This window comes from Pipistrellus kuhlii, unplaced genomic scaffold (assembly GCF_014108245.1).
Source record: "Pipistrellus kuhlii isolate mPipKuh1 unplaced genomic scaffold, mPipKuh1.p scaffold_m20_p_107, whole genome shotgun sequence".
NCBI lineage: Eukaryota > Metazoa > Chordata > Mammalia > Chiroptera > Vespertilionidae > Pipistrellus > Pipistrellus kuhlii.
In genome coordinates, this window is record NW_023425413.1 from 496,372 (window position 1) to 523,276 (window position 26,905).

A 26,905-nucleotide genomic window follows, 5' to 3' on the forward strand; every position below is an offset into this window, starting at 1 on the left:
TGTGGATGGAATCAGCCCAATCAGTGCTGGCAGCCTTGGACTTGGGCAGCCACTCCAGGGCCCCAGGAGTCTGAGAGGGAGCATGGGCCCCCATTCCAGCCAGGGGCACGGAGCCGCAGGCTCGTTTGAGGCTCATCCTGGTTCCTCCCAGACGCCTGTGGCGAAGCCTGTGCCGCCAGATGCTGCTGCCCCGCCCCTGATCGGACCCCTCGGTCCCGAGTGGCACAGGCGTCTGGGAGGAATTGGAATGAGCCACAAACGAGCCGGTGGTACCCCTGGTCGGACCCCTGGTCAGACCCCTGAGTCCTGAGTGGCAGCAAATGCCACCCACCCCCGGGGAAGCTCTCTGCTCCTCAGGCAGCAGAGGCTCAGAGCCATCGCCCCCCTCCCCCTCCTCACACTGCGAAGCAGGGACCCTGAGACTCCCAGGATCAGCAAGATGTCTCCTCTGCCCCCACCCTCAGCCCCCCATCAAGACCTGGGGTCCAGAGGCCCAAACCCCTAGAAATCACGAGTGTGGTCCATCCCACCCCCACCTCCTGCTCACTGGGGTAGGGTCTCTACAGTGGAGGGTGCCCCTTCACCCCACCCCTCACTGACCAGCCAGGCTTCCCTGCTGGCCGCCCCAGGGAGTCTGCTTCAGTCACCCAGCAGGTGACTCTGCCTGCCCTGCCCTGGCCTGGGAACCCCAGACCTCAGCCCATCGGGCCGGGCCCAGCTCTGTGCAGCCAGCCCAGCTCAGCTCCAGGGAGCCCACCCGGGTCCATCTTGGCCAGGTCAGCCCAGAATAGAACACTTCAAGCTATGACACTCACCTTATCCGAGTCTACAAGTTACACCAAATGCCTCTGTCTCAGCCCAGCTTAGCCCGCCAGCCAAGGACAACCTTCCTTGGGTTGGGGCTCCATTAGCACAACTAAGCCAAGACAAGTGGATCTCAGGAAATAGGCCTATCTTATTGGACCAGGCAGAGCCCAGCCAGGCCAGGCCAGCCCAGCTCAGCCCAACTCAACCCAACCCAACTCAGCTCAGCCCAACTCAACCCAACCCAAATCAACTCAGCCCAACCCAACCCAACCCAACCCAACTCAACCCACCCAACCCAACCCAACCCAACTTAACCCAACCCAACCCAGCCCAACCCAGCTTAGCCCAGCCAAACCCAACCCAACCCAACCCAGCCCAATGGAACCTAACTCAACCCAACCCAACCCAACCCAACTCAACCCTACCCAACCCAGCCCAACTTAACCCAGCCTAACTCAGCCCAACCCAACCCGACCCAACCCAACCCAACCCAACCAAACCCAACTCAACCCAACCCAACCCAACCCAACCCAACCCAACTCAACCCAACCCAACCCAACCCAACCCAACCCAACTCAATCCAACTCAACCCAACTCAACCCAACACAACCCAACCCAACCCAGCCCAGTCCAACCCAGCCCAGCCAGACCCAACTCAACCCAACCCAACTCAACTCAACCCAATCCAACCCAGCCCAACTCAACCCAACCCAACCCAGCCCAGCCCAGCCCAACCCAGCCCTACCCAACTCAACCCAACCCAGCTCAGCCCAACCCAATCCATCCAAACCCAGCCCAGCATAGCTCAGCTCAGCTGAGCCCAGTTTAGCCCAGCCCAGTTCAGCCCAGTTCAGCCCAGCCCAGCATAGCTGAGCCCAGCTGAGCCCAGCTGAGCCCAGTTTAGCCCAGCCCAGTTCAGCCCAGTTCAGCCCAGCCCAGCATAGCTCAGCCCAGCTGAGCCCAGCTGAGCCCAGTTTAGCCTAGCCCAGCTGAGCCCAGTTCAGCCAAGTTCAGCCCAGCCCAGCCCAGCTCAGTTCAGCTCAGCCCAACCCAGCTTAGCCCAGCTCAGCCCAGCCCAACCCAACCCAGCCCAACCCAACCCAGCCCAACCCAGCCCAGCCCAACCCAACCCAACCCAACTCAACCCAACCCAACTCAACCCAACCCAACCCAACCCAATCCAACCCAACACAACACAACCCAACCCAGCTCAATCCAGCCCAGCCCAACCCAACTCAACGCAACCCAACTCAACCCAACCCAGCTCAGCCCAACCCAACCCAACCCAATCTAACCAAACCCAGCCTAGCAGAGCTCAGCCCAGCCGAGCCCAGTTTAGCCCAGCCTAGCTCAGCCCAGCCCAGTTCAGACCAGCTCAGTCCAGCCCAGCCCAGTTCAGCCCAGCCAAGCTCAGCCCAGCCCAGCCCAGCCCAGCTCAGCCCAGCTCAACCCAGCTGAGCTCACCCAACCCAGCACAGCTCAGCCCAGTTTAGCCCAGTTCAGCCCAGCCCAGCCTAGCCCAGCCCAGCCCAGCTTAACCCAGCTGAGCTCAGCCCAGCCCAGCTCAGCCCAGCCCAGCCTAGCTCAGCCCAGTTCAGACCAGACCAGCCCAGCCCAGCTCAGCCCAGCCCAGCCCAGCCCAGCCCAGCCCAGCCCAGCCCAGCCCAGCCCAGCCTAGCCCAGCCCAGCCCAGCCCAGCCCAGCCCAGCTCAGCCCAGCTCAGCCCAGCCCAGCCTAGCCCAGCCCAGTTCAGATCAGACCAGCCCAGCCCAGCTCAGCCCAGCCCAGCCCAGCCCAGCTTAACCCAGCTGAGCTCAGCCCAGCTCAGCCCAGCCCAGCCCAGCCCAGCCCAGTTCAGACCAGACCAGCCCAGCCCAGCTCAGCCCAGCCCAGCCCAGCCTAGCCCAGCTCAACCCAGCTCAGCCCAGCCCAGCCTAGCCCAGCCCAGTTCAGATCAGACCAGCCCAGCCCAGCTCAGCCCAGCCCAGCCCAGCCCAGCTTAACCCAGCTGAGCTCAGCCCAGCTCAGCCCAGCCCAGCCCAGCCCAGCCCAGCCCAGTTCAGACCAGCCCAGCCCAGCCCAGCCTAGCCTAGCCCAGCCCAGTCCAGCCCAGCCCAGCCCAGCCCAGCCTAGCCCAGCCCAGTTCAGATCAGACCAGCCCAGCCCAGCTCAGCCCAGCCCAGTCCAGCCCAGCTCAGCCCAGCTCAGCCCAGCCCAGCCCAGCCCAGCCCAGCTTAACCCAGCTGAGCTCAGCCCAGCTCAGCCCAGCCCATCCCAGCCCAGCCCAGCTCAACCCAGCTGAGCTCACCCAGCCCAGCACAACTCAGCCCACTTCAGGCCAGTTCAGCGCAGCCCAGCCCAGCCCAGCCCAGCAAAGCTCAACCAAGCTGAGCTCACTCAGCCCAGCTCAGCCCAGCTCTGTTCAGCCCAGCTCAGCTCAGTTCAGCCCAGTTCAGCTCAGCCCAGCTCAGCCCAACTCAGCTCAGCTCAACCCATTCAGCTCAGCTCAGCTCAGCTCAGCCCAGTTCAGCCCAGTTCAGCTCAGCTCAGCTCAGTTCAGCCCAGCATGGCTGAGCATAGCCCAGATTGACTAACCTGGCCCAACTAAGCTGAGGATACCCATCTCCCTTTAAACAACTGTCCACTTCTGCCACCTTGGCCCAGCCTAGCCCAACGCAGACCCCTTATCAGCCCCGCCCAGGGCAGAGGCTGTGCCTCAGGTTGCCTACTCTTTCTTGGGCCCTGGGCTGGGGTAGCCCTCCTGGCTGATCTCCCCTCTGCCCATTGTCCGTACCCTGTGCGTGCTCCCTGTCCTCCGCCCGGGGCCACGCTCAGCCTGTTCCCGGAGGCTCTCGGCTGCCTGTCTCCTCCAGGTTGGATCTGGTCTCTGTCTTGCTTCCCTGTGTCCCCATTCAGGGAGGGGCAGCTGAGTAGTAAGCAGCAACCAGGAGGCCTGGGCTGTGGCCTGGGTGGCCTGCCCCTCTCTGCGCCCCGGGCCAGCCCGGAGCGGAGGTACCTGGTGCGTGGGGCCTTGGTCAGGCGCCGGGTTGGCCTGGACGCTGTGTGTCCTCAGAACCCCCTGGTATGGTGACGGCATGGTCCATCCCCTCGGCCTGTGGCTCCCTGGAAAGGCTCCCCGGCGGAGAGCTGAACATGTAGAAACCATTGCTGGTATTTTTACATCCAGGCTATGGGGGGAGGGGAACTCTGCCTCATCGCTCTCGGCTAAAAATGGAATGGGAACCCCCTGCCTGCAGCCCTGGCAGTTCCCGCCTCTGTTCTTGGGAAGTCGATGGAGGCACCGCTGGCGAGGCCCCCATGCAGGTGCTCTCCTGCCTGCTGGGTCCCCTCCACTGCCCACTCCCTGAACGCTGTCAGCACATGCGGGGTCACTGGGCTGCCCTGAGGAGGGGGCGGCACCAGGCTGCCCGCTGCCGCTCCCTGGGAGGGAAGGGCTGTGAGTGTTTCTGCTGAGAGAGGAGGCCTGGTGGGCCCTGCGCCCACATGCGGACAGGGCCTCCTGCAGGCAAGCTGCTGGCCGTTGTGGGTCTCGCCCCTGGCAGAGTGGGCTCCGGGACAGGAAGACCTGGCTCTCCCTGGGCCCTGGCAATGCTGGTGGTGACCATCGCCCATGAGCTGCTCCCATGCCATGTCCTGGAGCTGGAGTCCCTGTCAGGGCTGTGACCGGTGGCCTGGCCCGCGGGGGCTGGAGGGGCCTGGGGGAGGCTGGTGGTGACTGTGAGGTTGGCTACAAAACCCCTCCACCAGCTGGAGCCTGGGGCACCGTTCCGCCTCCCTGCCATACATGGCCACCTAGAGTGTGGGGTGGAAGGATGGTCTGGAGGTGCCCACGGCATTGACTCTGATTGCTGGAGCGGCAGGCCCTCGTTGACGCTCTGTGTGTGCCTTCCCGCCATGAACGTGTCCCCCAGACCTGCGTGTCCTCAGAACCCCCGACGACCCCCACCCAAGGGAACCTGGCAGTTTGGCTGGTCAGTGTAGGGTGCAGAGGCTTATAGAGGGACACATCAAGCTCCTGTCCCCTGGGCCAGTCGTCCCCATGCAAGAGGCGTGTGCAGGTGGCTCTGTCTGGCCCGTGGCCTGGGGAGACCCCAAAAGGGCTGCTGCATGGAAGCTGGGCGGAGGGTGCACAGCTCAGGACACAGCAGGAGCCTCGGCCCCCGGGCAGAACTGTCCTGGCATGTCACACCCAACACGTGGCTCCGGGGATGGGTACTGGGGGGGAGGCATGGGGAACATGGAATTCCTTGGAAGAGCCCGTGATTCCGAGAGAGACCACAGGCCTGGAGCAGGCAGAACCCAGCTGGGCGGCTTGGTGGGCGTGGCTGGTGGTGCCCGACCCTGCAGCCTTCACACGTGGGGGCGTGTGGAGCTAGGGCTCTGCTCAGCTGTCCTGGTCCCCGGCACCCCTGTCCATTCTGGGCTGTGAGTGCATGGGGCCTGGGACTCAGTGCCAAGCCAGCCTCCTGGCTTTATCCTTACCTCCCAGATGGCACTGGGGCTGCTGGCACTGGGGCGGGGGCCTGTGGAGGTGGCCTTATCTCCAGCCTGGGCTTCCCTAACGGCCTCCTGGGCTTGGAGAAGATTGTTTCCCATTCGGCTCTGAGCACACGGGTCTGCTGCTCCTTTATTCTGGTTTTTTTCCCCTGCCCCAGCCCCGAGGAGCTTCCCCTTCTCTTCAGGGCTGGGCCTAGATGCCCCCTACCCAGCAGGCATGTGCCCCAGCCCCCTCGGCTGCCCTGCTGTGGCCCTGCCCCGTGGCTCCTGTACTTTAGGACTCAGGACAGAGCTTGCATCTAAATGAGCTGTCTCTCAGCTGTGCACATGTATGTGAGTGTGTGAATCTGTGTGACACACACAATGCACATTTCTCCAATGCACACACCTGTGCATGTGTGCGATGCATGTGTCTTTCAGTGTGCGGGTGTGTGCATAACCACGTTGGGGTGTGTCTATGAGGCATGCATACATGTGTCTTCCAGTGTGCACACGCTTAAGCATCTGTATGACATGCACGTGCACTGGTACGCGCACACAGACATGCATGTATGTGCACATGCATGACATGAACATACACATAGGCACACATGTCTCTGTGTTCATATGTGTATACATATATGTGTGGGTGCCTGCACATGTGTGACATGCACATGTGCATGTGTCTCTCGAAGCCCACTGCCTTCTTGGCACTGACAGAGCCACCCCAGGCTTCCTGTTCTCCTTTGCACCCAGGGGGCCCTACACGTGGGCCCTGCCTTGCTGTGAGGGTCCTGTGTCCCCATCTCTGGAAAGCATTACCTGGAGGCCACAGCGCCTCCTGTCCTGATATCAGCGTTCCTACCACTAACAGCTCCCACCACTAACCAGCTCCCACCGCTAATGCACTCCTACTGATAACAGCTCCACCGCTAACAGCTCCCACTGCTAACCGGCTTCCATTGCTAACCAGCTCCCACTGCTAACCAGCTCCCACTGCTAACGTGCTCCCACTGCTAACCAGCTCCCACCGCTAACAGTTCTCACTGTTAACTCGCTCCCACTGCTAACCAGCTCCCACTGCTAACCAGCTTCCACCACTAACCAGCTCCCACTGCTAACAGTTCTCACCGTTAACTCGCTCCCACTGCTAACAGCTCCCACTGCTAACCAGCTTCCACCGCTAACCAGCTCCCACGGCTAACAGTTCTCACCGTTAACTCGCTCCCACTGCTAACCAGCTTCCACCGCTAATCAGCTCCCACCACTAACCAGCTCCTACCACTAGCAGCTCCATCACTAAGGAGGAGGAGGGGAGCGGATGGCGCTGGGGGAGGAGGGGGAGGGGAGCTGATGGTGCTGGGGGAGATGGGGCAGGGGAGCTGGGGGAGGGGGAGTAGGGGAGATGATGGCGCTGGGGGAGATGGGGCAGGGGAGATGATGGCGCTGGGGGAGGAGGAGTAGGGGAGCTGATGGCGCTGGGGGAGATGGGACAGGGGAGCTGATGGCCCTGGGGGAGATGGGGCAGGGGAGCTGATGGCCCTGGGGGAGATGGGACAGGGGAGCTGATGGCCCTGGGGGAGATGGGACAGGGGAGCTGATGGCGCTGGGGGAGATGGGACAGGGGAGCTGATGGCCCTGAGGGAGATGGGACAGGGGAGCTGATGGCCCTGGGGGAGATGGGGCAGGGGAGCTGATGGCACTGGGGGAGGAGGGGCAGGGGAGCTGATGGCCGTCTGCCCCATTGACCGTTTGGAAACAGGGTCTTTGACAATAAAATTCGGTCTGAGATCTCGAGATCACACTCGGTTTGGGATGGGTCCTGAGTGCCATGACTGGTGGCCTTTGAAGAAGGTCTGACACAGAGATGTGAGCTCATTGGCAGGGTCTTGGAATCCGAGGGGCAGTCGATCCAAACGCTGATCCCTGGTGACTGATCAACGTGGGACCTTCTCCCGGTTAATCCCCGTCCCTTCTCGTTGCTTATTATGCCCTTCATTTAACAGAAACCCACTCATTCATTCATTTATTTACTCACTAGAGGCCCGATGCACAAAATTTGTGCAAGCGTAGGCCTTCCTTCCCCCAGCTGCGGCACCAGCTTCCCTCAGCTTCATCCAAAAGGATATCCAGTCTAATTAGCGTATTATTAGATTTTTATTATTATAGATTTATAAAATCTTTATTGTTGAAAGTATTACATATATTCCCTTTCCCCCACTGACCCCCTTCTAGCCCACCCTCACCCCTGCCCCTGCCCTCACCACTCTACTGTCTGTGCCCATGGGCCGTGCTTTGGCTGATCACCTCGCACCCACCATCCTCCCTCCCTGCCTTTCCTCCGAGATTCCACACTCTGCTCCCTGCTCCTGGTCCCTGCATCCATTCTCTTCATCAGTTTATTTTGTTCAATAGGTTCCACCTATGAGTGAGATCCTGGGATACTTGTCTTTCTCTGACTTGCTTATGTCACGTAGCTTGACACTCCCAGGTCCCTCCATGCTGTCCTAAAGGGTAAGAGATTCTTCTTCTTCTTCTTTTTTTTTTTACTGCAGCACAGTGTTCTGTGGTGCAGATGGACCACAGTTTTTTGTCCACTCGTCTGCGGATGGGCCCTGGAGCTTGTCCAGATCTCAGCTATTTAACAGACATTCTTGGTTCCCACAGCCGAGTCTGTCAGCACCTCCCCTCAAGCTTGTGCCTCTGGAGGCTGGAGAACTGGACTGCTGGCATCTGAGTACTGTGTGGTTCCCCCCACAACGTGGTGCGTAAGCCACAGGAGCTAGCTTCCACGCATCTGGAAGACCCAGTCAGCCGGGGTGTGAGCACGTGGACGGCGCTGCCAGAGGCTCTGGGGTCTGGGGCTGGACACCACTCCGGCTTCCACCTCTGTCTGGCCTCCTCCCTGTTGTCTCCGTGCCAAAACCTCCTGTTTATTTTCTGTTAATCCTCACCCAAGGATATTTTTTTTCCGTTGAATTTTAGCGAGAGTTGAAGGGAGGGGGAGAGAAAGAGAGAAACATTAGTGTGAGAGAGACACATTGAATGGCTGCCTCCCACACTCGCCCTGACCAGGACCAACGATTGAACCTGCAACCAAGGTACGTGCCCTTGACCAGAATCCAACCTGGGATCCTTCTCTCCATGGGCTGGCGCCCTATCTGCGGAGCCAAGCCAGCCAGGGCTGTCTTTGGAGGCCATGGTCATGGGACCAGGGTTCACCCCAAATTGAGTGTGACCTCAAGATCCTGCCTCGAATTTCAGCGGCAAAGATCCCATTCCAAAAGAGTCAGCCAGGCAGATGGCTGCCTGCCGGCATGGGCTCCCCTGCTCCCCTCCCTCCAGCATCACCCGGAGGTGAGGAGTCCTCCATTCACTGTCACCTGGCGAGAGCTGGGCATCCAGTCACGGCCTCCTTCCCGCATCCCACAATTTCCCACGTGTTCCCATGCTCCCCAAAACTCCCCACGCATTCCCATGCTCCCCCACAATTCCCCACGCGTTCCCACCGCCTGATAAGCCATAGGCGCTGCCCACCAAGCCCCGTTAGCCGGGCCGTGGGTCTGTGGTCTGCGCACAAGAACATGCTTTTTACTTTGAATCCTCACCGAAGGTGCGTTTTCATTGACTTCAGGGAGGGAGGGAGGGAAGGAAACATCGATGTGAGAGAGAAACATCAACGGTGCCTCTCACAGTCGCCCTGCCTGGGCTGACCCTGAAGCCGGGCTGTGCCCTGGGAACGGAACCAGCCCTCTCCCCGGGGTGGTGCCCGGCTGGCAGGGCCTCCTCCCGCCCCCGGTGTGCGTGTTCGTGCTGGGGGGGGGGGGGGTCTCCCAAAGCTTCGCATCCCTGCCTTGTTCTTAGACCTTGTCTCCAAGACAGACTCACTGAACCGGGCAGGTGGGGGCGCAGCCACCAGTCCTGCTGATGCTGTGACACCCCTCTCCCCTGCCCTGACTCCCTCCTCTCTGCCCTGTGCCCCATCGACACTGCCCAGGCCGGTCCTGCTCCTTTCCGGGGTCCACAGACCTCCGTGTGTGCGGGGCTGGCCTTACTGAGTCGCTGTGGGCTCCTGGGAGAGGGCCCCATGGGCTCCTGGGAGATGACCGCACGGCCTCCTGGGAGATGGCTGTATAGTATCCTGGGAGATGGCTGTATAGTCTCCTGGAAGACGGCCCCACAGACTCCTGGGAGATGGCCGTATAGTCTCCTGGGAGACGGCCCAACAGGCTCCTGGGAAAGGGTTCCATGGGCTCCTGGGAGGTGGCCGCACAGCCTCCTGGGAGATGGCTGTATAGTCTCCTGGGAGATGGCTGTATAGTCTCCTGGGAGATGGCTGTATAGTTTCCTGGGAGACGGCCCCACAGCCTCCTGGGAGATGGCTGTATAGTATCCTGGGAGATGGCTGTATAGTTTCCTGGGAGACGGCCCCACAGACTCCTGGGAGATGGCCATATAGTCTCTTGGGAGATGGCCGCATGGGCTCCTGGGAGAGGGCCGCTAGGGCTCCTGGGAGATGGCCATATAGTCTCCTGGGAGATGACCCAACGGGCTCCTGAGAGATGACCCAATGGGCTCCTGGGAGAGGGCCACACGGGCTCCTGGGAGAGGGCCGCACAGGCTCCTGGGAGACGACCGCTAGGGCTCCTGGGAGACAGCTGCATAGGCTCTTGGGAAATAGCCTTTAGAGCTCCTGAGCAGGAGGCCACGTAAGTGTGGGAGGCGTGGGCTGTGCTCTCCGGAATGCTCAGGGGACAGGCACCGCAGGACTTTAGGAGCTGCTGGGTGCATGGAGGGGGCCCTGGGGAAGGGGGGCACCAGAGAAGGGGGCACCGGAAAAGGGGGGCACCGGGGAAGGGGGGGCATCGGGGAAGGGGGAGCACCGGGGAAGGGGGGGCACTGGGGAAGGGGGCCTGAGGCGCCCCACTGGGTGGTGCCCAAATGTGTGTGTGTGTGTGTGTGTGTGTGTGTGTATGTGTGTGAGGTCCTGTGTGTGTTTGTGTGTACGTGAGATCCTGTGTGCGTGCATGTGAATGAGGATCTATGTGTGTGCTGACCTGTGTGTGCATGTGTTCATGTGTGTGAGGTCCTGTGTGCGTGTGCATGTGTGTGGGCATGTGTGTGCTTGTTGGATGCAGCCAATTAACAATTCTCTCTTGTTATTGATGTTTCTATTCCCTCTTCCTCTCTGAAATCAATAATAATAATAAAAAGCTTTAAAAAGAAGAAGAAAAAAGAAAGACAAAGAGATGGGACATGGATACGCAAAGGGACAGCCACTTGAGGACCTGGGGAAGGTGGCCATCCACACGCCCAGGAGAGAGGTCTCGGGGCGCCAGCCCGCAGCACCTGCCCTGGGACTCGGGCTCCAGGACGGGGAGCGTCTCTGGGTGCTGCTCCGCTTTCTGTGGGTGCTGACTAACCCCCACACAGTGTCTTGATTCTGGCCACGGCCAGCCCTGCCCCAGCCCCGGACGCCTGTGTGGCTCCCAGCACCTCCTGGTCTCTGGGCCGCCTTCCTCGCCCTCTGGGCTGGATGCCGGCTGAAAGGGGGGAGGATGCAGAGGGGGGCAGGTTGTGGCGCTGGGAGAGGGTGCCCCCACCCCCGCACACCTCCGCCGGCTGTGGACTCACGAGGCGGCAGCACAAGGAGATCCAGAGAGGCATAGATGTCTAAGGAGCTTTTATTGTCGTTACACACACACACACCACACACACACCAGTGGAGACAATGGACGGGCTCCAGGAAATTAAACATAAAATGAAAAGCGGCCCAAGCTACAAGGTGCGTTTCCTGGGAATAATTTCTCTGCGCGTCCCCTGCATCACAGAGCCCGCGTCTCCCTCCTGCCCGGCGGGACGGATGGCGCTCCCTGGGGATCGGGACGTCTGTCCGTCTGCCGGTCCCCAAGGCAGGCAGCGTTCTGTCCAGTGCTCTCGGCTCTCAGCCCCCCTCCCTGGTGCAGGGGCTACCTGGGAGAGCCAGGGGGCGGGACTCAGGCCTGGGCTCCCACCTTAGTCCTCCAGGCGCGCTGCACCTCCACATCCACCTCCCGTGTCTGTCCACGGAGGCTGGATCCCACCTGCTGGGACCTGGTCACCAGACCCGCCCCTGGAGGCTTGCGGGCCGATGCCCACCTGCCCTGGGTGGTACCATCCTGCCCCCCAGACCCCGTAGCAGCCCCACCAGGCCCTGCTCCGAGGATGTGCTCTGGTGGAGGCGGCTGAGCGACCACCAGGGCCCAGGGGGAGCTTCCCTGGGGGGACTCGGCACCTCCCAGGAGCCCTGTCTCCTGCTCCTGCCCACACACTGGGTGCCGGGCCTCCACCCCGCAGGATGGACTCGCACGCAGCCCAGGCTATGTCCTGGGGTGGGACACGCCGCCTGGAGGCCTTGGTGGCCACACGACCTGGGGCGGCGTCAGTGGCTGCATGGAGGGCAGGCGGGCCTCCGTCAGCTCAGGTTGGAGCAGGACCTGCTGTCCACTCGGTTCTCCAAAGGAGCAGGTCCCAGGTGGGATGCAGCCTGTGATGGCCATGAGGCCAGAGGGCAGGGTGCAGGCCCATAGGGGCCTGGGGTCCGAGGGTGGAGAGGTCAGAGGGCAGCGAGGTCAGAGGGCGGAGGAGCAGGCGTTGCAGCAGGTGGAGCAGGTGAACCGGCAGTTGGCTCTGCTGGGAGGGCCGCTACGCCCCTTGTCCGATCATGTTCCTGTAGTCCGGGGCAATGGTCCTCTTCAGGTCGGCCACGGAGGAGAAGATCCACTTCACCTGGGGGCGGGGGGAGGGCCAGTCAGCCTCTGCAGGCCGGGGCCAGCTGGGCTGGCGGGGGACGGCCTGGGGCGGTGAGGGACAAAATGAGGACATTGAGGGACAGTGAGGGCACTGCAAGGGGCGTGTGGGGTGCATTGGGTGTGGACACGGCATGTGGACACGGCATGGGGTACGTGGGCATGATGTGGGATGCGTGGCGATAGCATGGGCATGATGTGGAGCATGTGGGGCATGTGGCGTGTGGGGTGCGTGGGCAAGTGGGATGGGTGGGGTGTTTGGGGCACGTGGACACAGCGTGGGGTGCATGGCAATAGCTTGGGCATGTGGGGTATGGGGTGTGTGTGGGGCATGTGGACACAGCGTGGAGTGCATGGTAATAGCGTGGGCATGTAGGGTGTGGGGTGTGTGTGGGTGCGTGGGCACATGGGGTGAGTGAGGTGCGAGGGGCACGTGGGCATGGATGCAGCGTGTGAGGCTGTGGGAGCCCACCTTGAAGAGTGTGACAGTGGCGCTGTAGCACACGCTGAGCAGGAAGAGGGTGATGAAGATGGAGATGGTGGTCCACAGCCCGTCCAGCTCCCCGTCCTGGGCCTCGGCACAGCTCTCGTCCAGGAGCAGCTCTGTGTAGGGAGGGGGGTCAGTGCGGGGCCGTGGGGGCTGGCGGCCTGGGGCTGGCACAGGGGCTCCCAGTGAACGGGGGATGGCCAGGTGGGGCCCGGGGTGCCCGGCTCCCCTGCCCTCTGCCTCAGGCCCCGGTCTCAGCCTGGCCGGGCTGCCCCCTCCTCTCTGCTACCCACATGGGCCCTGGGAGACCAGGTAGGCTGTCCCTCCATCCAGCCTGCTCTCATGTCCACCAGCCCCTCTGCCTGCTCCCCTGGGGTCCGAGGGCATAAGGGCCCGGTGTGGGGATGGGCCAGGGCCAGGTCTGCGCTGGGAGTGCAGGACAAGTGGGTGGGCCTGAGGCCGGTGGGTGTGGGAGGACTTCTGTGTGTGGGGGAGGGGTGTGAGGAAGACTTCTGTGTGTGGGGAGGACTTCTGTGTGTGTTGGGGTGTGTGGGGAGGACTTCTGTGTGTGGGGAGGGTGTGGGGAGGACTTCTGTGTGTGGGGAGGGTGTGGGGAGGACTTCTGTGTGTGGGGAGGGTGTGGGGAGGACTTCTGTGTGTGGGGAGGGTGTGGGGAGGACTTCTGCGAGTGTGGGGAGGGTGTGGGGAGGACTTCTGTGTGTGTGGGAGGGTGTGGGGAGGACTTCTATGTGTGGGGAGGACTTCTGTGTGTGGGGGTGTGTGGGGAAGACTGCTGTGTGTGTGGGAGGGTGTGGGGAGGACTTCTGTGTGTGGGGGAGGGTGTGGAGGCCTGGGAAGGGGGAGGGGTGTCAGTGTGGGATGAGCTGCTGAGTGACCCTGAGGCATTCGGGGGGGAGCAGGCTGGTTTCCATGGTGGGGGTTCCCAGGACCTGCTCTGTCCTCTGGTCTGGGCCTGTGCAGGGTCCCTCATGGGAGGGACCTGTAAGGCCTGTCTCTGAGTGCATACATGTGTACACACGTGTGTCTGTATGCACCCATACACATTCACGACTGTGTCTTCGTGTGTGTGTGTGTGTGTGTGTGTGTGTGTGAAGGTGACCACGTGTGCTGGTGCTGGTCCGTGGGAGTGCCTTGCTTTCCACGGGCCTGGCTCAGTGTCCCTGTGGCCTCTGGACAGTCCCTGCCCGGGACCCCAGGGATGCCCCCCTCTGCCTGTTCGGGGCAACCCTGTGAGTGCCCTCATGAGTGGACAGCCTGGCCCTGAGGGAGCATGGGGGGCTTGGTCTCGAGGACACGCAGGGCCTGTCCAACCCCACGGCCCAGTGTGCTCCTGTCCGGGAGCCCTGGGAGCCAGTTCACAGGGCACCCTGGAGCCAGGCCCTGCCCACAGCGGGGCTTGCTCAGAGGCGGGCACCCCTGCCCTCCTGTGCCTCAGGGGCTTCTCCTGCCCCATCCACATCTCCTGACTGAGTCCTCGCTGGCTGGGGGTGGGGGGTGTGGGTGAGGAGTGGCTCTGTGGGGAGGCCGTCCCGCGCTGGTGCCTGCAGGCCCACCAGCTCTGGGTCCCACCCAGTGGTGCCGACCTGCCCTCTGCCCCGGAAAGAACACGACAGTGTCGCTCGCTCGCTCGCAGGGTCCCAGGGCCGTGCTGGGTGCTTTATTGAAGGCTGGTGCCCGGGGGTATGACGGGGGCGCCGGGCGCCGCTCATTTACCCACGCTCCGGGAGACGGTCTTCTGGGTGTAGTGGTTGTGCAGGGCCTCATGCATAACCTCGCACGTGAAGGCGTCCCCCTGCTGCCACCGCGCCTTGTCCACGGAGAGCTTGCTGTACAGGAAGAAGGCGCCCTCCTGGTCCTTCTGGGGCGGGGTCGAGGAGTACTTGGTCTCAGGCTCCGGCCGCCCATTGCTCTGCCACTCCACGCTGATGTCCGGCGGGAAGAAGTCCTTGACCAGGCAGGTCACGCTGACCTTGTCCTTGGCCATCTCGTCCGCGTGAGGGCTCAGGACGTACACCTGCGGCTCCCGGACCTGCCCTGTGGGATGGGGTCAGCACAGACGGTCAGTCCCAGGTGGGGGACTGGCCCTCCCAAGGCCCGGCCCCAGGCCCCCCTGTCTGCTCCCCACCTCTGGCCTTGGAGATGGTCCTCTCGATGGGGGCCGGGATGGCATTGTTGTTGACCTTGCACTTGAACTCCTTGGCCTTCAGCCAGTCCTGGTGCGCGATGGGCAGGGAGTGGACCACACGGTAGGTGCTGTTGAACTGCTGCTGCTGCGCCGTCACCTTCTCCTTCTTCACCTCTTTGTTGTCCATGAACCAGGTGAATTCGACGTCCAGGTCTTCCGGGGCCACGTCCACCACCAGGCACGTGACCTCGGGCGTCCGGGAGATCATGAGGGTGTCCTTGGGTTTCGGGGGGAAGATGAAGACCGAGGGCCCTCCCAGGGTCTCACAGGCTGCGGGAGACACAGTGGCCAGAGGTCAGCCCTGGGCGGGCCTCCCCTGGGCAGGCGCTCCCCGTGGCCGCCTCCTGGGGTGGTGTACTCACCTGGGCATGTGCAGGGGGCTGCTGTGGTGCAGACTTCTCTAATTTCGGACACTGCAGAGAGAGCAGGCTGAGGGTTACCGGGGCCCCGGAGGGCACGGCCCTGGGGGTGGGCTTAGGTCAGGGCCAGAGTTTGGCAGGTCTGAGACCACACCGCCCCTGTGGCTCCAGAGCCTGTGCCCGTCCCGGGCCTGGTGGTGATACCCAGAGGACCCCTCCCCGAGTTTGGGGAGCCCGTCTGCACTCCCCCCACTGCCCTGGCTGGGGCAGCCATCCCTGCTCTGTGGATTGTCTCCGGGGCTGGGTGCTCACCGGCCTTGTCCACCTTGGTGTTGCTGGCCGGGTGGGCCACGTTGCAGGTGAAGGTCTGGCTGGACGAGCTGGAGGGCACGGTCACCATGCTGCTCAGGGAGTAGAGGCCCGCGCGGAGGACGGATGGGAAGGTGTGCACCCCGCTGGTCAGGGCGCCCGAGTTCCAGGTCACAGTCACGGGCTCCGGGAAGTAGCCAGAGACCAGGCAGCCCAGAGACACCGTGGAGCCGGACGTGGTGCCGCATTTGGAGGTCAGCGGGAAGACCGACGGGGCCGTGGTGGAGGCTGTGAGAGAGGGGCCACGTGACTGCCAGGCCTAACCCTACCGAAGCCTGGGCAGGGCCCCGGGGGCCCAGGCCTGGGACGGTGCTGAGCCCCGTGCCCATGGCCCCCGCGCTCCCAGAAGCTGCCCAGCTCGGCTCTGCCACCCAGGGCCTCCCGCCTCTCAGCCATGGGTGCCGGGCTCAGCAGCTCAGCCAGCGCTGCCTGGGATGGAGCCCCCGCCCCAGCCCCTGGTCCTTGCTGAGCCTCGCAGCCCTAACTGGTGGCTCTTGCTCTGCCTGGCTCCCACGGTCCCCGAGCCCACTGACCTGTTGCCCTGTCTGGCCCTGCCCTGGCGAGGAGTCCCTTCCTCAGGCGGCTGGGCCTTTGTCACCCACCCCCCGAGCTCTGCTCCCACCCGCAGCCCACAGCCCCTGCCCTTCTGGGTCAGCGCTGCAGCCACGGCTCTGCCTGGTCCCCACCCCCGCCTGGAGCCCCTCTGTGGGAGGCCCCCCTCCCTGCAGCCCCCTCGCCCAGGCTGTGCCTCTGTGCCCAGCAGTCTCGCATGCTTGTCCCTCACCCTGGTGCTGCCCCCTCGCTGTCCCAGCTCCTGCCTGTCCAGAGCCCTCCGGCCGGGTCCTTCCTCAGTCCACACTCAGCATGGCTTGGAGCCTGGTGCTGACCTTGGCAGCCTTCTGCATGGTGGCAGTGTCCCCGACCCCTGTGTGGCCCCATCAGCTCAGCCTCAGGGCTCTGCCCCGCTGTTCCCCCCCCACCCCCCTGCTCAGCCCCCACCTTGCCCTGGGCTCCTTTAGCTCAGGCTCTGCCTTAGCCCCGAGCTCCGTCCCAGCTCAGCTGGACAAACTGCCTACTGCTCAGGGCTTCCAGCCCAGCGGCTGCCCCCCTCTCAGTGGCCTGGAGGCTCACCCCTCCAGCTGTTCCCCACAAGCCTTCCCTGCCCCCCACTCCCTACCCAGCCTCTTCCTGCACCTTCAGAGGAGCTCAGGCCTCTGTCCTCGTCTCTGCATTTGCCCATCTGAGTCTCATTTCTGCCTGCTCTGTCCCAGCCCCCTGCCCTGGGCCTCAGCCCCCTGCCCTGGGCCTCAGCCCCCTGCCCTGGGCCTCAGACCCCTGCCCTGGGCCTCAGCCCCCTGCCCTGGGCCTCAGCCCTGACCTCGGCCGGGAGCTCGGCTTCCTGCACTCAGGCCATTAAGCTCAGCCCAGGGCTGTGACTTCCCCTGACGGGCAGCCTGCCCCTTTTCACTGAAGCATCTGGCCAACAGTGCCCCCTTTGCCTACTGGCTTGTGATAACTCTCTGCCCACCTGCTCACCTCAGCTCCCCTGGCTCCTGGGCAGCTGGTGCCTTCTCACCTGCCCCATGCTCACCTCCATAGATCTTCCAGCTCCCACCCAGCTCCTGGCCAACTCCTGCCCTCCCACCCACGCCCTGCTCACCTGCATAGCTCTGCCAGTTTCCATCCAGCTCCCACCCAGCTCCTGCTTTCCCACCGCCCCCCTGCTCACCTGCATAGCTCTGCCAGCTCCCACCCAGCTCCTACCCTCCCACCAGCCCCTGCTCCCCTCCATAGCTCTGCCAGTTCCCACCCAGCTCCTGGCCAGCTCTCTGTCCTCCCATGGCCCCCTGCTCCCCTCCATAGCTCTGCCAGCTCCCACCCAGCTCCTGCCCTCACACCAGCCCCCTGCTCACCTGCATAGCTCTGCCAGCTTCCACCCAGCTCCCACCCAGCTCCTGCCTTCCCACTGACCCCCTGCTCACCACCATAGCTCTGCCAGCTCCCACCCTCACACCAGCCCCCTGCTCACCTGCATAGCTCTGCCAGCTTCCACCCAGCTCCCACCCAGCTCCTGCCTTCCCACTGACCCCCTGCTCACCTCCATAGCTCTGCCAGCTCTCACCAAGCTCCTGGCCAGCTCCTGTCCTCCCACCTGCCCCCTGTTCACCTCCATAGCTCTGCCAGATCCCACCCAGCTCCTGCCCTCCCAACAGCACCTGCTCACCTTCATAGCTCTGCCAGCTCCCACCCAGCTCCTACCCTCCCACAGACCCCCAGCTCACCTACATAGCTCTGCCAGCTCTCACCCAGCTTCCACCCAGCTCCCATCCAGCTCCTGCCTTCCCAGTGACCCCCTGCTCACCTCCATAGCTTTGCCAGCTCCCACACAGCTCCTACCCAGCTCCTGCCATCCCACCGACTCCCTGCTTACCTTCATAGCTCTGCCAGCTCTCACCCAGCTCCTACCCTCCCACAGACCCCCTCTTACCTCCATAGCTCTGCCAGCTTCAACCCAGCTTACACCCAGCTTCTGCCCTCCCAACAGCCCCCTGCTTACCTCCATAGCTCTGCCAACTCTCTCCCAGCTACTGCCATCCCTCCGACCCCCTGCTTCCCTCCATAGCTCTGCCAGCTCCTACCCAGCTCCTGGCCAGCTCCTGCCCTCCCACCACCCCCTGCTCACCTCCATAGCTCTGCCAGCTCCCACCCAGCTCCTGGCCAGCTTCTGCCCTCCCACCACCCCCTGCTCACCTCCAAAGCTCTGCCAGCTCTCACCCAGCTCCTGGCCAGCTCCTGCCCTACCACCCCCCCCTGCTCACCTCCAAAGCTCTGCTAGCTCCCACCCAGCTCCTGGCCAGCTCCTGCTCTCCCACCACCCCCTGCTCACCTCCATAGCTCTGCCAGCTCTCACCCAGCTCCTGGCCAGCTCCTGCTCTCCCACTGATCCCCTGCTCACCTCCAAAGCTCTGCCAGCTCTCACCCAGCTCCTGGCCAGCTCCTGCCCTACCACCACCCCCTGCTCACCTCCAAAGCTCTGCCAGCTCCCACCCAGCTCCTGCCCTCCCAACAGCACCTGCTCACCTTCATAGCTCTGCCAGCTCCCACCCAGCTCCTACCCTCCCATAGACCCCCAGCTCACCTACATAGCTCTGCCAGCTCTCACCCAGCTTCACCCAGCTCCCACCCAGCTCCTGCCTTCCCAGTGACCCCCTGCTCACCTCCATAGCTTTGCCAGCTCCCACACAGCTCCTACCCAGCTCCTGCCATCCCACCGACTCCCTGCTTACCTTCATAGCTCTGCCAGCTCTCACCCAGCTCCTACCCTCCCACAGACCCCCTCTTACCTCCATAGCTCTGCCAGCTTCAACCCAGCTTACACCCAGCTCCTGCCCTCCCACCAGCCCCCTGCTTACCTCCATAGCTCTGCCAACACTCTCCCAGCTACTGCCATCACTCCGACCCCCTGCTTCCCTCCATAGCTCTGCCAGCTCCCACCCAGCTCCTGGCCAGCTCCTGCCCTCCCACCACCCCCTGCTCACCTCCAAAGCTCTGCCAGCTCCCACCCAGCTCCTGGCCAGCTCCTGCCCTCCCACCACCGCCTGCTCACCTCCAAAGCTCTGCCAGCTCCCACCCAGCTCCTGGGCAGCTCCTGCCCTCCCACCACCCCCTGCTCACCTCCATAGCTCTGCCAGCTCTCACCCAGCTCCTGGCCAGCTCCTGCTCTCCCACTGACCCCCTGCTCACCTCCAAAGCTCTGCCAGCTCCCACCCAGCTCCTGGCCAGCTCCTGCCCTCCCACTCACCCCCTGCTCACCTCCATAGCTCTGCCAGCTCCCACCCAGCTCCTGGCCAGCTCCTGCCCTCCCACCAGCCCCTGCTCACCTCCATAGCTCTGCCAGATCCCACCCAGCTCCTGGCCAGCTCCTGCCCTCCCACCAGCCCCTGCTCACCTCCATAGCTCTGCCAGATCCCACCCAGCTCCTGCCCTCCCACAGACCCCCAGCTCACCTACATAGCTCTGCCAGCTCCCACCCAGCTCCTGGCCAGCTCCTGCCCTCCCACTGACCCCCTGCTCACCTCCATAGCTCTGCCAGCTCCCACCCAGCTCCTGGCCAGCTCCTGCCCTCCCACTGACCCCCTGCTCACCTCCATAGCTCTGCCAGCTCTCACCCAGCTCCCACCAGCTCATTCCCTCCCACCAGCCCCCTGCTCACCTCCATAGCTCTGCCAGCTCCCACCCAGCTCCAGCCATCTCTCCAAACCCCTGCTCACCTCCATAGCTTTGCCAGCTCCCACCCAGCTCCTGGCCAGCTCCTGCCCTCCCACCACCCCCTGCTCAACTCCAAAGCTCTGCCAGCTCCCACCCAGCTCATGGGCAGCTCCTGGCCTGCCACTGGCCAGCTGTGTCCCCTTCAGCCCCTGCTCACCCTGCCCTCCCCCAGAGAGACCTCTCTTCACTCCCCACCAGGAGTTCCTCTTGACCTTTGCTCTTTCCAGTTGTCTGTGCCTGGCAGCTGCTGGCCCTGGCCCCTGGCCCCTGTCACCTGCCCACCCCCATGGAGCTGCAGCAGAGCCTGTGCTGCCCACACTCTGGGCACAAGAGCCCACATCCACCTCTCCTCCAGGCCCCACCACTGGCTGCCCTCAGCCCCGGCCCCATGGCCTCAGCCACTGGAGAGGCCCTCGGGCCACCCGGGGGTCCTCTTCCTCCGCTGCCCCACACCAGCCACCTCCCTGTGCCCCAGCTCAGACCACTGTGCATTCAGGCGGGATCCTGTCACCGCTGCCCCAGCCCTGCCCTCTGGCCCGGGCAGCCCTGGGCTTCTGGACCCCCCCCCCCCCCCCCCCCCCCCCCCCCCGTCCACTGACTCGCTGCGTTTCTTGCAGGCCCTGGCCCAACTGCTCCTGTCATTCTGTGGGTCCCCGAGGGCCTGGTCTCCCCTCAGCTCCTGGGCCCAGGTCCACTGTCCTCCCTCAGCTCTGCTCTGTAGGGACCCCACTCACCCCGGGCTGAGCTGTGGAGGCAGTGCCCCCGGCCTGCCCGCTCTTGCCCCCCGTGCATGTGGCTCCTGGTAGCTGTGGCTGTGCCCATGTCCTAGGAGTTGGTAGCTGGGCCCCTGAGACGTGACCTCGCCCACCCCGCCCCCTGCCCCTCGCCCTGAGAAGACTAAGAACGGGATTGAAACCGGTGGCAGGGCCGCTTCCCGAAGTTCCCTTTTTTCTGGGTGGTTTCTCTGTCGAGGGGCCTGGGGGAGTCCAGACGCCTCAGAGCGCCCCTCACGTGGTTGTGTGGGTTGGGGTGAGGCGGGCATCCAGGGCCCAGGGGACAGAGTGAGAACCCGCTGTCACGCGCTCTGCCCTCTTGGGGCCAGGCTCTCCCAGAGGCCCCCAGCTTCCCCAGCCTCGTTGGCACCTCGCCCTGCCCAGCCAGCGTGGGTGTGGGCCCAGGCACCCGGTCACAGTCTGCAGCCCAGCCCAGGCTCCCCATCCTCCCTCCTGGGCAGCAACCAGGAACCAGCCGTCCTCGGGGCCCTGCCTCTGCCCTCCTATCCTCTCTGGCTCCATCATAGCCTGATCATTGACCAAAGGATGGTGCTGACCACGGCCAGAGGGACGCGGCCCTCCAGGCTCAGATGTGCAAGGACAGAGTTCGCCGTGGTCACCGCGAACAGCCCTGCACCGCCCTGAGGGCGCGGACCCACCAAAAGGGCCTTGGACCCTCAGTGTCTGCATCTGCGCCGCACACAGCTCGGTCGTCCTGCAAGTCCGAGGTCTGGCCTTGGCTTGGGGGTGCTGGGAGGCACCAGAGCCCTCACACCTGAAGTGCCAGGCGCCAGGAGGCCGGGCTTGTGCCCTTCAGGCTGGAAGAGCATCTGCAGGCCCCGTGCCCAGGTGCCCCGAGCAAACGTCTATCTGTGTGGAGGCTAACAGTGCCCTGGGCCCCTCCGCCTGTCCTGTGTCCGGTCCTCACACCACCTCTCGAGGTTTGGGGTTTCTCACCTCCAAGTCCCAGATCCTGGTCCAGGAGTGCACAGGAGCCTCAGAGAGGGGCTCGGAGGCTCTGCCTGGGGTATAGGCCCGGGACTGGGCAGGCTCCCCGCCTCTTAGCTGCACGGTGCCTGGACCGTGTCTCTGGAGGTCCTGCTTTCAAGGTCTGGTGGTCCTCCTGCGGCCCTCCCCGCAGAGGTGGTCAGCCAGCCTGTGGGCTCTGGGTTCCGGGGCAGGTCACGGGGCAGGAGCAGCCATGGCCATTATGACAAATATCAGGCAGCAGCCTCGGGGTAGGACGTGCCCCCTGGCCCCTCCAAGGGAAAGCTGATGGTCAACCCGGCTCCCTCCGCCCGGCTGCCTCCTGATGGTGCCCAGCCCGCCGTGCCTGGCTGTGCGAGTTGTGGGCGCTGCTTACTGCTGCCCAAGAAGCACTGGGTGGCTCACCCCATCTGGGACTTTGGCGAAACTCCGAGAGTGTCTAGGACCGTGGGTGTTTGCCCGTGGATTCCCACGGGTTTGCCCAGATTTCTGGGAAATCGCGACACCTGTGCTGGTCACTGGTGTGGAGACCGAATGCCTGTCCCCATGATGGGGTGGCAGCAAGAAGACATGGCTCCTGGGTCATTACAGGACATTGGGCACAGGTGCTGCCATTTGGATCGGGGGGGAGGGGTGGCCATGGTGGCTGGTGAGGGCATGACAAAGTGGCCGGAGTCCACACACGGGGCGTCTCAGGACCCTGGCACAGGCCCTTGGCAGGTTTCCAAGGCCCATGTGTTCCAGAAAGATCCTCTCACAAAAGAAAGCCGGCAAAGCTTGTGGCTCAGTGGTTGAGTATTGACCTATGAACCAGGAGGTCACAGTTCAATTTCAGGTTAGGGCACATGTGTGGGGGGCAGGGAAGAGGCAGCCGATCCATGATTCTCTCTCATTTATGTTTCTATCTCTCTCTCCCTCTCCCTTCCTCTCTGAAATCAATACAATATATTAAAAAAAGAGAAAGTGTAGGGAGTGGCTATAGGGTTAAGCTTTTGACTGACCTGTGGGCAAAGCCACAAACAGGTCCCAGCATGGAGGGCACAGCCCTCTTAGAATAATTAAGCTTGACCTAATGACGCCAGGTAGATCTTTCCTGGGTAGCTACTGGGCTGTGGGAGGTGCAGCAAATGCTGCCAAAACAGTTGGAATTCACAAGAACATTATAACTATGGTGACCACTTCCTTGTTTACCTCTGGCTATCAAATAAAGGCTCAGCTTGCTGTCTGGATCCCTCTCTGTGGCCTCAGCCAGGAACAGGAGATCCACCTAGACCCAGCTTATTCTCTCTGTCTGTCTTTTCTTTAATCCTTTGCTACTCTCTCCCCCTCCCCCAGCCCAGGCTCACTGAACCTATGGCTGTGCTGGCACAGCACATGTGGCACCCATTGTGGGGCCCGAGTTTGGGGGAATTGCAGTTGTCAGATGTAAGGACGCTCCAGTGAAGCACATGCAGAGAGCAAAAAGGAAGGTAAGGAGCATAGTTTAGTACTAGCTAGGTTTAAAACAGGGAACATCCAGGATCGTAGGAAAAACAATTTATACATATCTATGCTTAAGGCTATGCTCCAAGCACGGGGCTGTTGTGTCTGGTATCAACAGCTTTTCCATTTGTTGGATTTTGTAAGTAAAACCTGCCCATGGTTTCCTGAGGAAGGAAAAATATAGGGAGCAGTTATAGGATTAAGCCTAGGACTGACCTTCTGGCAAAGTTGCAAACAAGTCCCAGCTTGGAGGGTACAGCCCTCTAAGCACAATTAAGCTTAATCTTCTGACTGCTCCCTAGATCTTTCCTGCGTAGCTAATGGGCTATGGGAGGAGCAGGAAGTGCTGCCAAAACCAGTGAAACTTACAAGAACATTGTAAATTACCTTGTTTGCCCCTGCCTATAAATAAAGCATCAGCTTTGGAGTCTGGATCTGTTCTGTGGACTATGCAAGGCACAGAAGATCCACCTATACCCAGCTTATTCTCTTGGACTGTCTTTTCTTCATCCTTCGCTGGTCCTCCCTCAGGCTTGCCGAACCCTTGGCTGTGCTGGTGAGGTTCAGAAAGGTAAATGTAGAGACAGGGGAGAAGGTAGGCAAGCACCTTAGAGATTGTTATATAACTGAAGGTCCAGGGAGAATTCCTCTCTCTACTTTCAGTGTGTCATCCCTGATCCCTAAAGCCCACTCCTGAAAGAAAATGGATGAATGTGGCAGGGGAACTAAGACAGGTAGGGGAAGGTTACCAGAGGTTTAATATTGTCACAAAGGCTTGTTTCTCACCTGGAGACTACTGATTATGAAACTATTTTATTCGCGGTTGTGCTGACATTGGACCAGCCTACACTCAGGGAGTGGTATGGGCTGCTGCATTGAAGGAAAAGTTACTCTCTGGTCAGCAGAAAACGAAGGGGGCTGCTTTAACTGTGGCAAACTAGGACACTTTGCTGAAGACTGCAATGCCAGAAATGGAAGTTAAAGGGCTACAAGGGAGTGGGAACAAGCAGCTGGACTATGTCTGGGATGCAGGAGAGGAAAGCAGTGGGCACATGAATGCCGCTCCAAGACTGATGTTGATGGTAACACAATGCCCCCTAGGCAGGGAAACTTCAAGCAGGGCCAGCCCTGGCCCACCAGCCAGTAGGGGCCTTATCCTTGACCCCACTGAAGCCTTTCTAGCCAGCTCAGTAAACCTTCATCATGCCACCCTGGAAAGCACAGGATTGGCAAGCTCTCCCTGGGGTGATAGATCAGGATTCAGTCAATAGCAGAAAGAGACAATTCTACTCTTAAAAAGCAATTATAAAAACAAAAAAAGGGGAGTTGGATGTTAGGTATTACATTTTTAAATTGCAATGCAGAGGGTTGTACAGCAGCTGAAAGGCATTGGGCCTCCTGTACAATAACCTCTGCCGGGTTAGCCTGGTGGAAGGATGCACAAACCAGACAAGGGTTTTACCAGATTCAGTAATGATGTGGCGAAGAGGCTGTGTTTTGTATCTTTCCAGAAGGAGCAGCGCAGCCAATCTGGGTGCCAGAGCGTTACATGCATCACCACAATGAACCCAGAGCAGCTCCTTCTCCCTTCGTTCAAAAGACTGAGAGTTACCCTGATGACATCAAAGCGAAAAAGGAAGATGATGAAGGCTATTTAAGGGGTTGAGGTATCAACATGGGGTCAGCTGAAGAAGTTAACAACTGAGGCCCAGCAGATGGTAGAAAAGCAGGAAGTGGAAGCTACTCCCTCAACCATGTTTCTGGCTATGCTAGCACTGGTTAGCTGCCCATCTTCAGTAAAGTCTTGCACAGCCAAGTCCAAGGACTCTGAGTAAATCAGCAAAAGAAACTCATTTAGTAGAAAAATGTTTCTGTAGTTTAATTTCTCTCTTATTGCTGGGTTGCATTGGCATTGTTTTGTTATTGTTTTAATAGCCAGAGCTTTCTCCTTGATGTTTAAGTTTTACTTTCATTATAGTAGTTTAAAAATAAAAGAAGGGTGAGATGTAGGGAGCGGCTATAGGGTTAAGCCTCAGACTGACCAGTTGGCAAAGCCACAAACAAATCCCAGCTTAGAGGGCACAGCCCTCTTAGTATCAATATGCTTGACTTTGACATTCCCTGTAAATATTTCTCTTTTCCCCATCAGCACGGATAGAGACCAGTCTGGTTTCTGAGTAGGGGCTGCTAGGGATTGAGAAAATCAAAGAAAGAGACAGAAACAGATATAGAAGAGAAAAGCTGGGGCCAGGAGGGACCACTGTCCTCTGACAGGGACAGGAACAGGGACCCTGAGCCAATACAGTGTCTTTATTTTATACAGTAAAACCCAGGAAGTTTTACTAAAAGTCAGGACGAAGGAGATTCTATGCATTCTTGGGTGGGCCCAAGTTGTATTCATTCCTGGTTGTTGGATGGATTTAAATAAATCCCCCCCCCCTCCGGCACCTGGGCTGAAGGTCAAGTTGACAACACTCCTGCCTCTGGCAAAGTGTGTTTCCAGAACATGGCTTTGCCAACACCACTGGATTCAGCTGACAATAATTTAATGCCCGTGTGCCTTCTCAGTTGCTCTCTACAGCCCACTACATTCTATCTGGGTAGCTAATGGGATATATGAGGTGCAGCATGTGTTGCCAAAACAAGTGAAACTCTTAAGAACATTGTAACTATGGTGACCACTACCTTGTTTTCCTCTGACTATAAAATAAAGCCTCAGCTTGCTGACTGGATCTGTCTTCCTTCTTTAGGGCCTCATCCAGGCACAGGAGATCCACTGAGCCCCAACTGTATTCTCTTTGTCTTTCTTTAACCCTTTGATGCCCCCTCCCTCAGGTGAAGTTGAGTACCCCTAGAGTTGAATTGTGAGCTGTTGGGTTGGATCTGGGCCTGGCTTTCAGGAACCAGAGAAAAGAGAGGCTTTGAGGATATTCACAGGAACCCCTTCCCGTGGCGTCGTTCCCATTTGGGAATCAATTCTTTTATCATCCTTCTTGGCTGTCTTTGTTTCTGTGACTTCTTTATTTATTTATTTTTGTTAATCCCCATCAGAGGATATTATATTTTGTTTGGGTCATGTAATCTATTTACATTTATTTTTAATTTTTATAATAAGTCTTTATTGTTCAGATTATTACAATTGTTCCCCCCCATAACTCCCTTCTACCCAGTTCCCACCCCACTCTTTGCCCTTACACTCCCCCCCCACCCCACCCACCTGTCGTCATCCATAGGTATGATTTTTGTTCAGTCTATCCTGAATCCCACACACCCCTTTCCCATTGCGAATTGTCAGTCCACTCCCTTTCTATGACCCTGATTCTGTTATATTCACCAGTTTATTCTGTTTATCAGATTTTTTTATTCACTTGATTTTTAGATTTATTTGTTGATAAATGTGTATTTGTTGTTCATAATTTTCATCTATACCATTTTCTTCTTCTTCCTCTTCTTTCTCTTCCTAAAGAATACCTTTCAGCATTTCATATAATACTGGTTTGGCAGTGATGAACTCCTTTAGCTTTTTCTTACCTGTGAAGCTCTTTATCTGACCTTCAATTCTGAATGATAGCTTTGCTGGTAGAGTAAGCTTGGTTATAGGTTCTTGCTATTCATCACTTTGAATATTTCTTTCACTCACTTCTGGCCTGCATTGTTTCTATTGAGAAATCAGCTGACAATCATATGGGTACTCCCTTGTAGGTAACTACCTGTTTTTCTCTTGCTGCTTTTAATATTCTCTCTTTGTCTTTGGCTGTTGGCATTTTAATTATGATGTATCTTGGTGTGGTCCTTTTTGGATTTCTTTTGTTTGTGGTTCTGTGTGCTTCCTGGACTTGTAAGTCTATTTATTTCACCAGCTGGGGAAGTTTTCTATCATT

At 60.3% G+C, this 26,905-nt stretch overlaps 1 long non-coding RNA gene and 1 gene segment (V, D, J or C); one reads left to right on the forward strand and one right to left on the reverse strand.

Moving 5' to 3' along the window:
* Positions 1-10,974: 10,974 nt before the first annotated feature.
* LOC118714883 lies at positions 10,975-17,567 on the reverse strand (the record flags this gene model as incomplete). The annotated part of the segment is given in 7 exon segments: positions 10,975-12,072; positions 12,565-12,695; positions 14,314-14,634; positions 14,726-15,055; positions 15,148-15,198; positions 15,457-15,741; positions 17,543-17,567. Coding segments are annotated over 7 exon segments (1,227 nt in total), but the record flags the coding sequence as incomplete, so codon positions are not given.
* Positions 17,568-22,883: 5,316 nt separating this feature from the next.
* Positions 22,884-25,016, forward strand: LOC118714875. Its single transcript, XR_004986703.2, has 2 exons — positions 22,884-23,011; positions 24,536-25,016. It is a non-coding gene; the product is annotated as an uncharacterized LOC118714875 (long non-coding RNA).
* The last annotated feature ends 1,889 nt before the right edge of the window (positions 25,017-26,905 follow it).